This window comes from Capricornis sumatraensis, chromosome 15 (assembly GCF_032405125.1).
Source record: "Capricornis sumatraensis isolate serow.1 chromosome 15, serow.2, whole genome shotgun sequence".
Lineage (NCBI taxonomy): Eukaryota > Metazoa > Chordata > Mammalia > Artiodactyla > Bovidae > Capricornis > Capricornis sumatraensis.
In genome coordinates, this window is record NC_091083.1 from 67473647 (window position 1) to 67490178 (window position 16532).

At 46.1% G+C, this 16532-nt stretch overlaps 1 protein-coding gene across 4 annotated transcripts in view; it reads left to right on the forward strand.

The window, feature by feature from the left end:
• Positions 1 to 16173, forward strand: part of ACSS2 (acyl-CoA synthetase short chain family member 2) — a 42316-nt gene extending 26143 nt beyond the window's left edge. The window contains exons 3-19 of one of the 4 annotated variants that reach the window (XM_068986958.1): positions 2108 to 2199; positions 2418 to 2521; positions 2713 to 2785; positions 3063 to 3138; positions 3300 to 3414; positions 4194 to 4232; positions 8104 to 8241; positions 9248 to 9418; positions 9727 to 9860; positions 10052 to 10184; positions 10266 to 10322; positions 10514 to 10594; positions 12239 to 12347; positions 13800 to 13868; positions 14163 to 14339; positions 15131 to 15205; positions 15347 to 16173. In XM_068986958.1, coding sequence (XP_068843059.1) covers positions 2108 to 2199; positions 2418 to 2521; positions 2713 to 2785; positions 3063 to 3138; positions 3300 to 3414; positions 4194 to 4232; positions 8104 to 8241; positions 9248 to 9418; positions 9727 to 9860; positions 10052 to 10184; positions 10266 to 10322; positions 10514 to 10594; positions 12239 to 12347; positions 13800 to 13868; positions 14163 to 14339; positions 15131 to 15205; positions 15347 to 15474 — 1771 coding nt within the window. In that variant the 3' untranslated portion in view covers positions 15475 to 16173. The remainder of the gene's footprint in view (positions 1 to 2107; positions 2200 to 2417; positions 2522 to 2712; positions 2786 to 3062; positions 3139 to 3299; positions 3415 to 4193; positions 4233 to 8103; positions 8242 to 9247; positions 9419 to 9726; positions 9861 to 10051; positions 10185 to 10265; positions 10323 to 10513; positions 10595 to 12238; positions 12348 to 13799; positions 13869 to 14162; positions 14340 to 15130; positions 15206 to 15346) is intronic. The other 3 variants (XM_068986961.1, XM_068986960.1, XM_068986959.1) reach the window with 3 other exon arrangements.
• The last annotated feature ends 359 nt before the right edge of the window (positions 16174 to 16532 follow it).

A 16532-nucleotide genomic window follows, 5' to 3' on the forward strand; every position in this document is an offset into this window, starting at 1 on the left:
CATGTCCATTGAGTTGGTGATGCCATCCAACCATCTCATTCTCTGTTGTCCCCTTCTCCTGCCTTCAATCTTACCTAGCATCAGGGTCTTTTCTGATAAGTCAGTTTTCGCCTAAATATTGGAGTTTCAGCTTCAGCATCAGTCTTTCCAATGAACATTCAGGACTGATTTCCTTCAGGATTGACTAGTTTGATCTCCTTGCAGTCCAAGGGACTCTCAAGAGTCTTCTCCAATACCACAGTTCAAAAGCATCAATTCTTTGGCGCTCAGCTTTCTTCACAGTCCAACTCTCACATCCATACACGACCACTAGAAAAACAACAGCTTCAACTAGACAGTCCTTTGTCGGCAAAGTAATGTCTCTGCTTTTTAATATGCTGTCTAGATTAGTCATAGCTTTTGTTCCAAGGAGCAAGCGTCTTTTAATTTCATGGCTACAGTCACCATCTGCAGTGATTTTGGAGCCCCAAAAGATAAAGTCTGTCACCGTTTCATTTCCCCATCAATTTCCATGAAGTGATGGGACTGGATGCCATGATCTTCATTTTCTGAATGTTGAGTTTTAAGCCAACTTTTTCACTCTCCTCTTTCACTTTCATCAAGAGGCTCTTTAGTTCTTCTTTGCTTTCTGCCATAAGTGTGGTGTTATCTTTGTATCTGAGGTTATTGATATTTCTCCCGGCAGTATTGATTCTAGCTTGTGTTTCATCCAGTCCGGCATTTCACATGATGTGCTCTGCATATAAATTAAATAAGCAGGGTGAAAATATACAGCCTTGACGTACTTCTTTCCCAATTTGGAACCAGTCCATTGTTCCACGTCTAGTTCTAACTGTTCCTTCTTGATCTGCATACACATTTCTCAAGAGGCAGGTAAGTTGGTCTGGTATTCCCATCTGTTTAAAAATTTTCCGCAGTTTGTTGTGATCTACACAGTCAAAGGCTTTGGCATAGTCAATAAAGCAGAAGTAGATGTTTTTCTGGAATTCTCTTGCTTTTTCAATGATCCAACAGATGTTCCAATTTGATCTTTGGTTCCTTTGCCTTTTGTAAATCCATCTTGAACATCTGGAAGTTCTTGGTTCACATACTGTTGAAGACTAGCTTGGAGAATTTTCAGCATTACTTTGCTAGTGTGTGAGATGAGTGCAATTGTGCAGTAGAATTACTTATTTAAAAATCATAAAATTGAAAAATAATACTGAAGGGGATATTCTTACAGTTAAATCTTTGTATACAGTCTGAATCCTTAAGATGTCTTTTTAAAAATTTCTCGGTCATTATTATGTCATTTTTTATAGCTTTCATAATTCTTATCATAATTGGAAATTAAATTATCTGTTATATTTTTACTTGTATATTTCCTGTACTATCATTGGAATATAAGCTTCATGTTGGGAGGGATTTTGCTTATCTTATTCTCAGTGCCTTATTTCTATTCGTATATATAGAACATAGTAGTTGAATAAGCAAATGAATCGATGAAGAAATGACTGAAGGAAACCAGGCTGAAGCCTAGAAAGGAGTAGGAGGCAAGGCTGAGGAGGTAGACAGCAAGAAGTTGATAGAGGGTGGTGATTCTCAACTTTAAAGGTGCATCTGATTTACCTATTGATTCTTTATACCAATTTGTAGTAAAGAAGCAGATTCTTGGATCTTGTGATTGTGATTCTAAGTTTGGGCTCAGGAATCTACATTTTGACAAGTTCCTTAGGTGACTTGGGTACAAGTAATCTAGAGACCCCACTTTGAATAACACCAATGCAATGCTGACATCACTTTCAGGAAGAATCACATTCGTGATACCATTTCTCCTTAATACATGCCTCGAATGGAAGAGAGAAGATCATGATCCCATTTTATCAAATGAGGTTCAGAGATGGCAGTGCATTTTCCAGTGACACACAGCTTGTGTATAAAGTATATTTTGTAAGGCCAGTGCGTCTGATCAGTCAGCTCAAGGTGTGGTGGCAGATGGCTCATCTTCACAGAATATTCCCAGGCCTTGGTGTTAATGAATGGATTTTATGACTGTTCTTATTTTTGTTTGTTTGTTTGGGGAAGAAGTCATATTCCCTAATGACTGGCTCTTTCTGATACATCTCAGGGAGGGCAATGAGCCAGAGGAAACCACCCAGATCACATACCAAGAGCTTCTGGTCCAAGTGTGTCGGTTCAGCAATGTTCTCCGAAAACAGGGTGAGTGTGGGGATATAGGGAGAGGACTGGAGAGCCCAGCCTGGGGGTATCTGAGGACTTGGGGGAAGTTGAGAAGGAAAAGAAGGAATCTGCTAACAGAGGAACAAAAAAGGTCACCTGGGTGGGGAGGTGGGGGGGAGCAGATAATTGGATGAGAAGGAACACGTAGCAGCAGGTGGGATCCACCATGGTCCATGATCTGTGTCCTTTACCTGCAGGCATTTGCAAGGGTGACCGAGTGGCAATCTACATGCCCATGATCCCAGAGCTCGTGGTGGCTATGCTGGCGTGTGCCCGCCTTGGGGCTCTGCACTCCATTGTGGTAGGAATTGGGGCTGGAGAAAGGGGCCGGGTTGGGGGTACAGCTCAGGAAAAGTAGGCTGAGCCTGGATGATGGAAGATCTGGAAAACCAGACTAAGGCATTTAGAATGTTTGTGTCATAGGTTCCTTATTCCTTTTGTTCACTCGATCCTTGGGTTGCCCTCTTTCTCAGTCTTTCTTCCCTTTTCTAGTTTGCAGGGTTCTCTTCAGAGTCTCTTTGTGAACGGATCCTGGATTCCAATTGTAGCCTTCTCATTACTACAGGTGACTAAGTCTGTCACCCCTTCCCCAAAACCCCCACACTCAGTCTTGGTCTTCAACCAGCTAGCTGGTATTTGGGACTGATTAATGTAAAGGGTAGGAGCAGCCTACCCTTTATCTCCTGCTTCCACCTCAGCCTACCCTCTGTTAGCTCAAATTAGCTGGAAGATCCATAGACAAGAGGCCTACCCAGGAAGGACTGAACATTGTACCCACTAGGGATCAAGGGGTAGAAGTGTGGTGCCTTCCTAAGGCTTGGAATATCTGTTGCTCCCCAAAGATGCCTTCTACAGGGGGGAAAAGCTTGTCAACCTGAAGGAGCTGGCTGACGAGGCCCTGGAGAAGTGTCAGGAGAAGTAAGTGTGTTTGGTCTGCTGGCTACTGCCCTGAGTTGACTTGGCATTTCCCCAGTGCCAGGTCTCCTTTGTCCCTCCTACCCTAGATAGGCATGGGTGGGTCTTGCCAAATTCTCCTTTGAGCCAACTAGCCCACCACTTCAGGCTTTTCTTTCCTCCAGGGGTTTCCCAGTGAAATGCTGCATTGTGGTCAAGCACCTGGGGCGGGCAGAGCTGGGCACAGGTGACTCTCCTAGCCAGTCTCCTCCGATTAAGAGGCCATGCCCGGATGTGCAGGTGAGTCTGGTACCATTATACCCTCCTCTGGGCTCCAACTGGCTCCCTCTTCCTCCCCAGGAAGTTCCTGATGTCCATCTTTGTTTCCTTACCATAATGCTGAGGATCTAGGAGCAGTCCTCGGAATGGCCTCCCTGGCAGGGCTGACTGGAGATAGGGGACTTTGACCTTGGATGTAGGTAGGGAGCTTTGGGAACTTAGCACAAGAGATTGTGAGGAAGACTCCTGTGCTGGTTGGAGTATTCTGATGGGCATCAGGGATCTTTAGAGATTGGGATTGGGTTAGAAATGGGCTGACCTGGGTGACTATATGTAGTCATCTTAAATACTGGGCTTTGGTTTGGGGTGGGCTACCTATGTGGTCCCACCATGGAAAGACCAGGATCTGCCACTCAACAGATGGCCCTTGATAGCGTTGGATACATGCTTCTGATGAAAAAGCCCAGTGGTGGCCTCCAGGTCTAAGGGGCATGAAGGATAAAAGCTCCAGGGTCCAGAAGGACAGAGGGTTTCTGAAATTCTGTGACTTGAGAGGCTTTGAGTAGTCTTAGAGCTAGACAGACTTAGTCTGGTCTAGGAACATTGGAGACCCTGTCAGCATTTGGGGTTCTGAGTGTATAGAGGCTGTGAACAGAATCAGGAAAATGGAGGCTGGGAGGACCAGTGAGAGAGGAACCAGAGGGAAAGGAAGCAGCCAGAGGTTTGGGGCACACTGACCCTTCCCTCCCCTCCCCTATCCTTGGACCCTGCTCACCACCCTTTCCGTCGGCTCTTAACAGGGTAAGCCGAAAGAGAAACCCAAGCACATCCGGCCCCAGGTATCCACCTCTGCGTTGCCTTGGGCACTGCTTTCCTGCATGCTTGTTTGCTTGTCCAACTGCTCTTTGCCTGTTCGCCCCATTGAGGTGACTGCCAGACCTAACCCCCTTCTCTCTACCCTTAGTTAGTCTAAGTCACTCTGAAGGGTCATGAGGCCAAATGCTTATTTTTCTGAATTGGCATAGAGCATGGATCTCAGAGAGGTAGCAACAGACATCCCATTTCACTCCTGCTTCTCAGGACCATTGTGGGAGAGAGGACCAAGCAATCTGTCAGAAAGTTTTTACTGTGCACTTAGCTGAGGCAGAACCAGGAAAGGAACAGGAGGAGGAACAGGTAGAGGAGATGCAGACCTTGACTTTGGGAATCACCATCAAGTTGGCAGCTGAGAAGAAGCCTTCTAAATATATTTATAAACTACTTTCGGATTTACAAACTACACATAAACTCTGATATAATTAAATTCAACAAAAGTTATATTGTAGGTGATTCTAAGAAGAGAGATTCTTAAGTGGGGACTCAAAGCTGATTAGTATAGGGAACTCAAAGCTGATTAGTATAGAGGAGAGACTGGGTTTGGAGTCCAGAGACCAATTTTTAGCTATATGACCTTAAATGAGTCACCCCTTCTCTTTGGACTTCAGATCCCTTATCAGTAATGGAGACATGATAGTAAATGCTTTAAAGGAACCTCTTTCCTTACTAAAACAAAACATAAAAGCCACTATTCCTCTGAGTTTTACCATCCTCACAGGATGTCTTACTCTCAATCTGCTATGATCAACCTCTTAGGCTAATGGTAAATATAATACACCTTTTCTCTATTCTCATTAGCACGGTGGAGACAGATCTGAGTCCTAGGGGGAAATGTTTTCATTTGAAAACTCAGGCAGGAACCTAAGACTTTTCTCTTGAAAGAGGAAACAAACTTAGTGGTTAGAATATAGCTCTGGAGTTAGACCACTTGGCTTCACATCTTGGCTCTGTTAGCTGCTATATGGGAACTTGGGCAAGTTTCTTAAGCTCCTTTACTTCAGTTTCCCCATCTCTAAAATAAGGATAAAGTTGTACCTACCTGACAGGGTTTTGTCAGTATAGGTAAGGTGTTCAACACATAGTAACTGCTCCATAAATGTTAGCTTTTATTATTTCCAATATAGCAGACAGGCTGGCATTTCTAAAAGGGAGTTTAGAAAAGAAATAAACTCTTATAATTCTTAATACCAGAGGTTGTCAGGCCACAGGCTCCTGGAATTTTATTTCTTGGAGGTAAAAAGACTCAGTTACCAAAAACCCAAAGACCATAAAAATTGGCTTACAAAACCCAGGTGGCTTGGCCTGAGAACTATAGTCAAAACTATGGAAATCTTGGCAGAGTTCCAAACCCCTCATTCTTAAGCAGTCTTCAAGGGAGGGCCTGTTACAGTTGGCAGGGACCTTCCTCAACCATATTACCTATGAGCTTCCTCATATTCCTCTCTCGCACCTGGCAGCTGCCCTCCCTAAGGCTTTCCTGGTCCAATAACAAAGGCCAGCTCTTTGATTCTTATTTCAGAAAATGCAAACCTTTTCCTGGTTCCAAGCCCTGGGCCCTCATAGGTATACACCTAATTCACAACCAACATGTGTGCCACTGATTGCTCTCAGCCTGCTTCCTGGTGCTGGTTATCAGCTCCACACCTGGAGTACCCACCCCAAAGTACCCACCCCTCCCCATCCTTACCCACACCCACAAAGGAAGCAGTTTTACAAGATTAAGAGAGTCCCCTCATTGCCACAATGTAACTGTGCTTTGCCCTTACATGTACCTAGTGCCTTTTCTGTGACAATCCACACCAGCACCATAGACTAGCTCCATTTGCTCAGAGCACTATTGATACACTTCTTAAACACATTAATGCCCTCATCTCAATTAGATCATCTGGTGGGCAAAAAATTATTCATGTGACAATGTATGTGTAAAGCCGTATGGCTATTCCAATCTAAAAAAAAGTAGGGTGTATTTTTGTATTTTCTACCTTGTGGGGACCTTCTCTCTGTTCTTTTTCTTCTCAATGGTGTCTCTCTTGACCTGGACTTGTCATGCTTATGTGCCAGAAACTTCAAATTCTCCAGAGTAAGAGACAGATAGTTCAGAAAAAGGAGAATGGTAATTTTATAATTTATCAAGGAATGTGTCTAACACTCTGGGGCTTTTAAACCAAATATGCACGCAATAAATTACTATATAACCATATAATGAGAGGAATAGGATGTTTCCTCTTATACTATCATGTCTACCTGCCAGTTGGGACTATAGAACAAGGAAGTAATGAATATGAAACAGTTTTGTGACAGTTAAACCAAACCCACAATAGTTTCCATCATCACACTCTTATTTCACCTCCCAGAGGAGTTCAGTGGAATTGAACTAACTTTTCACCTTTCTGACATTCATCAGTCTCCTCTACCCACCCAGACAATCCAAGGCTTGATGATTACTAGGTAAGAACAGATTTCCTTTTATGTTTCCAAAATCCTGTGAGACTATCAGGGCAAGAATGACTATCCTCATTTTAAAAATGAGTAACTTGAGGTAGAGTGGCTTGTCCATGGTCATATATATATAGGAAGTGGCAGAACTGGGAATCGAAATCCAGTGCAACTTTGGACGAATTCAGGGAATACAACTTCACTCAGCAAAGAGTAGACTTAAAACCAGTTTTTCAAATAGGTGATATAATTCAGAAAGTAAAACAGTTTCAAGGAGAGTTTAGAAAAATTTCAGGATGACAGATCTGAAAGGCACTTCAGTATTAGAGGGACATCCTTCTACTGGGAGAAATCCACCTTGATCCTTTTCCACCAACTTAAAGCAAAGTTTCCTGCTGAATGGAACCTCAAGAAAGTGTCTTTATGAGAAACCCATTGGTACCACTGGTATAGGGGCAGGGGCAGAGCTGGAGTAGGAACCTCCAGATGTGGATGATGTCCGGACATGCGAAAAAAGATGCTTGGACCAACATCTGTTGACTCTTTTGCTACTAACTACTGGGGTCAGGTACCCACCTCACCTGCAGGCTCTGACTAATTCTGCATTTCTGAATTGTGTGGTATCTGCATCCCTGCTGATGAGCCACTAGTCCCATAAGTACATATGTGTGTATACAGGCCTGTGTATCCATATTCATTCATCCAACAAAGTTTTACTGAGTGCCTATTGAGTGCTAGGCATTTTACTAGGTGTTGGAGATTTAGGGGGGTGGGCAAGAAAGATAGACATGCCACTGTACTCATAGAGGTCACTATCTGGAGAGACAGTAATCAAGTAAACAGCTAAATAAAACAGCTGGAAATATGTGCTATGTGGTAAAGAAATAAGGTGCTGTGATCAAGAATTATAGCAGGGGTGGGAATTCCTTGGCCATCCAGAGTTAAGACTCTGTGCTTTCACTGCTAAGGGCCCATGTTCAATTCCTGATTGGGAAACTAATTTCAGAAGCTGATTAAAAAAAGAAGAAGAAGAATAGTAGGGGTGAGGGTGGGTCTGGGAGCCTATCAGATGCCGTTTAGGTTAAACCTTTCCAAGAAGGTGACATTTAAGCTAGGAATTGAAGAGCAAGAAGGGACCAACCAAGGGGGGCCCGCCTCAGCCTGAGGCCAGGTGAGAGAAGTTCTGAAGCAGGGTGCTGGGAGTACCCAAGAAGCCTCCTGTTCTGTTTCTGTTCTCCCTGCCCCATTTCACCCTCACTGGGCCCTTCCTCCCTCTCAGGACCTCCATCTGCCACTCCCACCCTGGCCTTTCCAGGTGCTAGGTAGGGGTGAATTTTGCCCCCAGCCTGACCTGTTAACAATTCTTCCTTGCCCATTCCTATTTTCTTCCCCTTGCAGATCTCCTGGAATGAGGGGGTTGACTTGTGGTGGCATGAACTCATGCAGAAGGCAGGGGATGAGTGTGAGCCTGAATGGTGTGATGCTGAAGACCCACTCTTCATCCTGTACACTAGTGGCTCCACAGGCAAACCCAAGGCAAGTGTGTGTGTGTGTGTGTGTGTGTGTGTGTGTACATACACTGTGTAAGGGTGAGAAGTGAGTTTCTGAGGAAGCATGTAATGACATGAAATTTACAACTCTGAGTTTCAGAAATATCACATTACCTTTTCTAAATCAAGTTGACAAATCCTCAGACATTGATGGTGAAGCCCAGGGTGAGACAATTCAAGTGGGGAGCCTCAGGGTGCCCAGAAAAGGAGGAAAGGATAAATCCATGGGGCTGACATCTGTGTTTCCTGCCCATACCCATGTGGTTTGGTTGAAGAAGAGCTGCCTGTAAAGTCAAGGCCAAGAGTGGGCACAGGGATCCCTCTTGGCCTTCTTGACTACAGCTCTTAGAGTTCAATCCCTTCCATATGCCACACTGGTAACATCTAGTCCCTCCCAGAGCAGTGTGGGAACTGGAAACACTTAGAACTCCAACTTAAAAGATATATCACTCTACCTTCCACTTGCCGCATCCATAAATTATTCTCTCCACATGCTTTGGAATATTCCTCAATGAATCGTTAAGACACAATTTGGGCCTCTCTTTCCTTGGAGAAGTAAATGGCAACCCACTCCAGTATTATCGCCTGGAAAATCCCATGGATGGAGGAGCCTGGTAGGGATAGGGTATTAATGGAGCAAGCAAAGAAGATTATCTTTTTTCCCCACTCTCATTCTGTCAACGTATAATTGAGTGTGTATACACAAACACACGACAGAGATACTATTAGATGTGGGTGTACCAAAAGGGTCCATGTGTGTGAAAATAATGTGGGTGGTTCAGAAATACCATCTTAGGGTGTGGGTGTGGATGATGGACTGACTATATAAATATATGTGGTGTGTGAGATGGGAACGTGGAGGAAGGAGGATGGAAGAGAGATGGATGCTGTAAAAGCAGTGCTGGCAGGGCCAGAATCCCTGGGGAGGCTTTTCCTCTATATTTGGTAGTCAGTGAGGGTGAGCCCAACTTGAGGCCCTATTCTCTCCACAGGGCGTGGTACACACAGTTGGGGGCTACATGCTCTATGTGGCCACAACCTTCAAGTATGTGTTTGACTTTCATGCGGAGGATGTGTTCTGGTGCACCGCAGACATTGGCTGGATCACTGGCCATTCCTATGTCACCTATGGGCCACTGGCCAATGGTGCCACCAGTGTTTTGGTAAGAAGGGTGCTGGGACCCATGGCTACCTGGTTTATTTAGGGGATGGACAAGATGATCCTGGGTGATGACCTCCCAAGGCCACCTTGCCTAAAGGCAGAGGGACTTATACAATGACCTGTTTCCTTGAGAAAGAGGAGTTCTCAGAGGGTTGTATATGCTGAGTGGGAAAATCTCTTGGCTTGTCTGGTAAGGGTATGAAGACAGGGATTTGTCAGAAAAGGCAAAATACTGAGCCTGAGGGTATGGTAGGGGAATGGAGGGACTACTGAGAAGGACTGAAAATGACCAGCTATTACTGGGGTCAGTTTGAGGGGATTCCCACATATCCGGATGTGAGCCGCCTATGGAATATTGTGGAGAAATACAAGGTGACCAAGTTCTACACAGCACCTACAGCCATCCGTCTGCTCATGAAGTTTGGAGATGAGCCTGTTACCAAGTGAGACCCCTCTCTGGCTGCTGCTTCTTGAGTGTCCCTCAGAGCTGGTGCTGGCCTTTGCACAGTCCTTTCCATCCCATTATTCTAACACCCTGGCTTGGACTAGGGGAGGGGGCAGAAGAGCCTGTGCACGTCTTCCTGGTTCCTAATGGTGCTCAGAGCCTCCCTTTCTCCCCACTCTCCTGCCCAAGGCACAGCCGGGCGTCCTTACAGGTGCTAGGAACTGTGGGCGAACCTATCAACCCCGAGGCCTGGCTCTGGTACCACCAGGTGGTAGGTGCGCAGCGTTGCCCCATTGTGGACACCTTCTGGCAGACAGAGACAGTAAGTAACAGGTTCCGAAGGCTGGCGCTCAGGCAGTGTGTGCGAAGAGTGACTCAAACCCCTGATCTCTGACTTCCACAGGGTGGCCATATGCTGACCCCCCTCCCTGGGGCCATACCCATGAAGCCTGGTTCTGCTGTGAGTGAGGCTCCCCTGGCTGGTCCTGGGCTAGGCCAGGGAGAGTCTTGGGGCATTCAGCCTATGTAGAGGGTGGGGGGCTGGACTGATAGGTGTGGGAAACTGGGGGCTCTGGGAATCTCTAGAGGTAGAGAGTTGAGTCAGAGTTGTCTCATTCCTCCTTGTGAGTCCTGTCTCCTATTTGCTTTTAGACTTTCCCATTCTTCGGGGTAGCTCCTGCGATCCTGAATGAGTCTGGGGAAGAGTTGGAAGGTGAAGCTGAAGGCTATCTGGTGAGATCCTGGCCCTTGTGGGTCTCTGATGAGGGGGAGGGGAGGATGGTCCACAGAAGGGCACAGTGTGCTTTCCTTTAGAGTTTAGAACCTAACCTTTCCTGGTAGCTGCTTTTGGCTAAAGCTCCCTGGTTGAGGGTTTATCCTCTGCAGAGAGGCCCTAGTGGGGCAATCCTTCTGGATATTTTGCCTGCCTCTAGGCCTTTTGGCCCACAAGGCTCTTAAGGGCTCTACTCAAAGATACTTGATGGTACCTTTTTGGGTCTGAAAGACATAGTAGAAAATCATATAGGCTCCAGAGTCAACCTGTCTGGGTTCAAACCTGGCTCTGCCTCTTCTGTAACTTTAGATAAGTTACCTAACCCCTCTGAACATAAATATTCTCATTTGTAAAAGAGTTACAATAGTACCTTTGTCTGGAGAAGGAAATGACAACTCACTGCAGTACTCTTGCCTGGGAAATCCCATAGACAGAGAAGCCTGGAGGGCTGTAGTCCCTGGGATCGCAAAAAAGAGTCGGACACGATTTAGCAACTAAACAGCAATAGCAGCAGTATCTTTATCTCCTGTGGTTGCTGAATTGATTAGATGATTCATGTGAAGGGTTTGTTTAGCACAGAACCTAAGAGTTGGTGCTTGATAAATGTAAGCTGTTGTTGTGATCATTTAGTAGTTGTAGGGAGATCATTAGCACCCTCACCCTCCAACCCACTTTGTTTTTACTAAGAGCAAGCTTCCCTGGTGGCTCAGACAGTGAAGAATCTGCCTGCATTGCAGAGACCTGGGTTCGATCCCTGGGTGGGGAAGATCCTCTGGAGAAAGGAATGACTACCTAATCCAGTATTCTTGCCTGGAGAATCCCATGGACAGGGGAGCCTGTCAGACTACAGTTCTTGGGGTCCCAAAGAGTCGGACATGACCGAGTGATTAACACACTTTTAAAAGAGCAAGTTAGTAACATGGGCAAGACTAATCCAGGTCCTCTGACTCTTAGAATAAAGTTCTGTCCATCCCACCAATCTGCTGCCACAGAACATTACTGATTGGGGGCAATACTTATTACTTATGTGTAGGTCCCACATTTTTATGTAACTACTTTCATTTGCAACAAATTGTACCTGCATCCCTGAGGGATTACCTAAAAGGAGACTCAAGGTACTTCCTTTGTCCAGTAGCTAAGATTCCACATTCCCAATGGAGGGGGCTGGGTTCAATCCCCGGTTGGGGAGCTACATCCTGCATGCCACAACTAAGACCCAGCAGAGCCAAATAAATAAAAATAATTTTTTTATAAAAAGGAGACTCAAATTTACTAAATGCTTATTACTAACAGACCATGTGCTAGGCAGCTTCCACATACTATTAATTTAATCCTCAAAATAACTTTGGGAGGTAGAAATTATTTTCTCTGATTTACAGGTAAGGATCCTGAAACTCAGAGATGTAAAGTTACTTACCTGAGGCCACACAGTTAGTAAGTGGCGGAGTTAGGATTCCAAGCCTAGACTATCTGTCTCCAAAGCATATACTTTGTTCTACTTCTTGGGAATGGCATTCAGGCTATTTCTCCTAAGGTTTGGCAAAGACGAAACTGTCTTCTTGTGAGACAGTGTAGCAGATGGTTACCACTTCCTCATCTTCCAGGTGTTCAAGCAGCCCTGGCCAGGGATCATGCGCACGGTCTATGGGAATCACGAACGGTTTGAGACCACCTACTTTAAGAAGTTCCCTGGGTACTACGTGACAGGAGATGGTGAGCCTTGGCTGTCCCTTTCCCACACCTCCCACTAAGACATGTACCATCCCCTTTCGTTTTCAAGAGGAGTTGGTTAGGGATGTGTCTTATGTATCAATGTGTAATATCCAGTCAGAGATACAGAGAAGACCATAAGAACAGGAATGAGTGTTGCAGGAAGGCTCTCAGCATGGTGCTGAGATTCGATGTATGAGGGAAAATGTTCTTGTTTCCATCACTGCTGGGCTGAAAGACAGGCAGCACATGGCAGTATGTATTACCATGTCATGTGTGTCCGCATGTCTAGAGCCTATGTTTGCCCATGTGTCCATTCACCAATCCATTCTTCCATAAATATTTATTGAGCACGTAATACTTATCTAAGCACAGGAGTTGTTACCATGAATAAGGTGGGCAAGGTCTCTGCTCTCATGGGGTTTACATTCTAGTGAGGAGAGACAGGCAATAAATTCAGCAAATAAATACTGCAGGGACAGCCACCATACATGGGGTGGTGAGAAGTTTCTTTGAAGTGATATTTGACCAGAGACCTAAAGAAGCAGCCAGGTATGGGAATATCTGGAGTAAAAATGAATGTTCTATACCAGAGAGACATAAGCATGGAATGTCTGAGGAAAAGACTGAAGCTTGTGTAGCTGGAATGTAGTGAGCAACAGCAAGAATGTTGTATCAGGTTGGAGAGGGAGATAATAATACAGGGCCTTGTGAGCCATGGTGAGGAATTTGGATTTTATCCAGTGTACAGTGGGAGACCATCAGGCTTTTTAAGCAGAGAAGTGATTATAATTTATATATTATTTAGAAAATAACTTTGCTTGTTTTATGGAGAATAGACTTTAGGTCAGTATATTAGTTATCTATTGCCATGGAACAAATTAACTCCAAACCTGGGAACTAAAAACAATAATTATCTCATAGTTTCTGAGGATCAGGATTCTGTGAGTGGCTTCACTGGTGGTTCTCATTCAGAGTTTCTTGTGGGTTGCAGTCAACCTGTGGTTGGAGCTGCAGTCATCTAAAGGTCTGACTGAGCCTGGAGGACCCACTTCTAAGCTCACTTATGTGGCTGCTGGCAGAAACCTTCAGTTCCTTGCCACATGGACCTCTCCATAGCGCTACTCATGACATGGCAGCTGGCTGCCCCCAGAGCAAATAATCAGAGAGAATGCAACCAAGATAGAAGCCACAGTGTCTTCTATAATCTCATCTCAGAAATGACATCCTATCATTTCCGCCAAATGCAATTGCTCATGAGACAAACCCTAGTACGGTGAGATAAAGGACTACACAGGGGTACGGATACCAGGAGACGGAGCTTGGTGTGACCGTCTTGGAGCCTGGCTAGCACAACAGGAAGACTTGTTAGGAGGCTGTTGCCGTGCGTACGGCAGTTTGGTGATGCAGATCGCTGCGGTGTCCTACTGTGGTGTATTTATTTTCTCCTCCCAGGCTGCCGGCGGGACAAGGATGGCTATTACTGGATCACCGGCAGGATTGATGACATGCTGAACGTATCTGGTGAGGGCCAGGGACCATCTTTGCTTCTCATTAACCCTGCTCACCCGGCAACTCCCAGCCAAAGCCTTCTAAGAGAGCCAGACCACACCTGGAATGCAGTGTTCATTTCTGGGCTAAAGAGTAACAAACACTGAAGAGTACCTGGAGGAGGGGAACCAGGATGGTGGGGCAACAATGTCCCTTGAGGAATGAATGAAAGGCTGTCCCTATTTGACCAGACCGGGACTGCCTTACTGGGACAGATGGAACAGGGGCTGGGATCTCTCTCATGGCAACTTCCTTTCCCTTGACAAGGACACCTGCTGAGCACGGCAGAGGTGGAGTCAGCACTTGTGGAACACAAGGCTGTTGCAGAGGCAGCTGTGGTTGGCCACCCTCATCCTGTGAAGGGCGAATGCCTCTACTGTTTTGTCACCTTGTGCGATGGCCACATCTTCAGCCCAGCTCTCACTGAGGAGCTCAAGAAGCAGAGTAAGGACCTTCCCTGGGCAGGGATTGCTAGGTCTGTCCTGATGGCCCAGTCACCACAGCAGGTTGTTGGGGAGGGGCTATAGTGAGCTAGTTTCTCAAATCACAGATAGATCCCAGGCGCTGACTGCCCTCTTCCCACTCAGTCTCCACCATGTTAATAATGATTGATATTTGTAGAATTCTTTCTTTGTGCCACTGAACTAAGTGTTTTAAATGCATTAATACATTTAATCTCTAGACACCTCCATGAGGCTTCCCAGGTGGCACAGTGGTAAAGAATCTGCCTGCCAATGCAGGAGATGCAGAAGACATAGGTTTGATCCCTGGGTTGCGAAGATGCCCTGGAGTAGGAAATGGCAACCCACTCCAGTATTCTTGCCTGGAAAACTCCATGAACAGAGGAGCCTGGTGGGCTACAGTCCATGGTGTCACAGAGAGCCGGACACAACTGAACAACTGAGTGCACACACCTCCATGAAATAGATCCTATTTTTACTCTCATTCTAAAGATGAAGAAATTGAGGCTCAGAGAATTTAGGAGTAAATCACTTGTTCGAGGCCACACTGCAAGTAAAGTGAATTTCAACTCTAGCAGGCTGATTCTAGAGCTTGAGTTCCATGAAGGTGAATTAATATACAATGAGAGAGTAAAGAGACAATGTGTTGAAAAGAGAGAAAGACAAAAAGCGAGCCTGAGAATGATTAGGTTGGGAACAAAGCCATCTGTGCCTTGGTTTTGGGCAGCCTGGCTAAGGGTACTGGAAAAATGTGTAATGATTTGTTGGTTACAGTTAGAGAAAAGATTGGCCCCATTGCCACACCAGATTACATCCAGAATGCACCTGGATTGCCTAAAACTCGCTCAGGTATGTTCAGAGGCCTCTAGGGATTGGGATTGGATGAGCCAAGGCCCACTGGTGGCGAGTGTGCATGGATGGAAGGTTTTGGCAGGGCTGGAGTGGGTCAGTGTGTTGTCACCAGGTAACCAGAAGCGTGTGGACCCCCAGGGAAAATCATGAGGCGGGTGCTTCGGAAGATCGCTCAGAATGACCACGACCTGGGGGACACGTCCACTGTAGTCGACCCATCCATCATCACCCAGCTTTTCAGCCACCGCTGCTTGACTATCCAATGAATAAGACCCTGCCTGGAACCCAGGATTACCCCCTGCTTGGCTTTCCAAAGTTTTGCCCACCCTCCCTGCCCCCATCTAGGAGTACTGAGGGCCAGTGCTGACCCACAGCACTTCCCTTGTCCAGCTGTCTGGGACCGAGGACCATCTTTGCCTCTGGGTGGAGGCAACTTCCTGCAACCGCCAGGCAGATGCGAGAGGGCCCAGGTCAGCCTCAGGCTGTGCCCCTAGACTGCAAAGCGCTCTTGGAGCCCTGAAGGGACCTGAAGGTCATGTCCCAAACCCAAGTTAAGTGTTCAGTGGGCAAATGAAGGCATGGACTGAAACAGGGAAGCAACTCTAATCCTGTGTCATCTTTCTCAGGAAGCACCAGTACTTATCTTGGGCATGCACTTGCCCCGAGAAATGCCTGTTTGTGAGTCATGAAACAATGATTATTTTTTAAAACATTTTGTTGCTTCTCTTGTGGGTCTAAATTCCCTTTTGTACTGGATGGCAGTGCCTGTCTGCCATTTGTTCCAGGGGCTCTGCAGGCAGGCTCAATTTCCAGAGGGCTTTCAGATCATTTGTGTCTTCAGAGGAGTATATGTGTTATGCTCCCAGGACCAGAGAAACTCGCTTTTCTTGCCCTCTGTTCCCAGCCTCCCCTGAACAGTCTTGCCCGCGAGAGACGTTCTCAGATGAAGCTCTCTTTTCCTACCCCAGTTGTACTCAGGCCCTGTGGTTGTAGGAATAAAGTCTGTGACTTCATGAAGGTGGTGACTTCCTTCCTCAGTGTCTTACACGGTGTATACTTACTGGCTGCTCTGATCTGTGTGGGGGATGGAAAGGGGAGTGATTTTCCTCAGGAATACCCCAATATTCCTTCCAGAATTTGGTTCTAGGCAGCGCTAGGCAGGTCAATGCTGGAGACCCAGGTTTGACCCCTGGGTCAGGAAGATCCCCTGGGGAAGGGAATGGCAACCCATTCCAGTATTCTTGCCTGGAGAATCCCATAGACAGAGGAGCCTGACAGTCCATGGGGTCGCAGAGTCAGACACAACTAAGCAACTAACACTTTC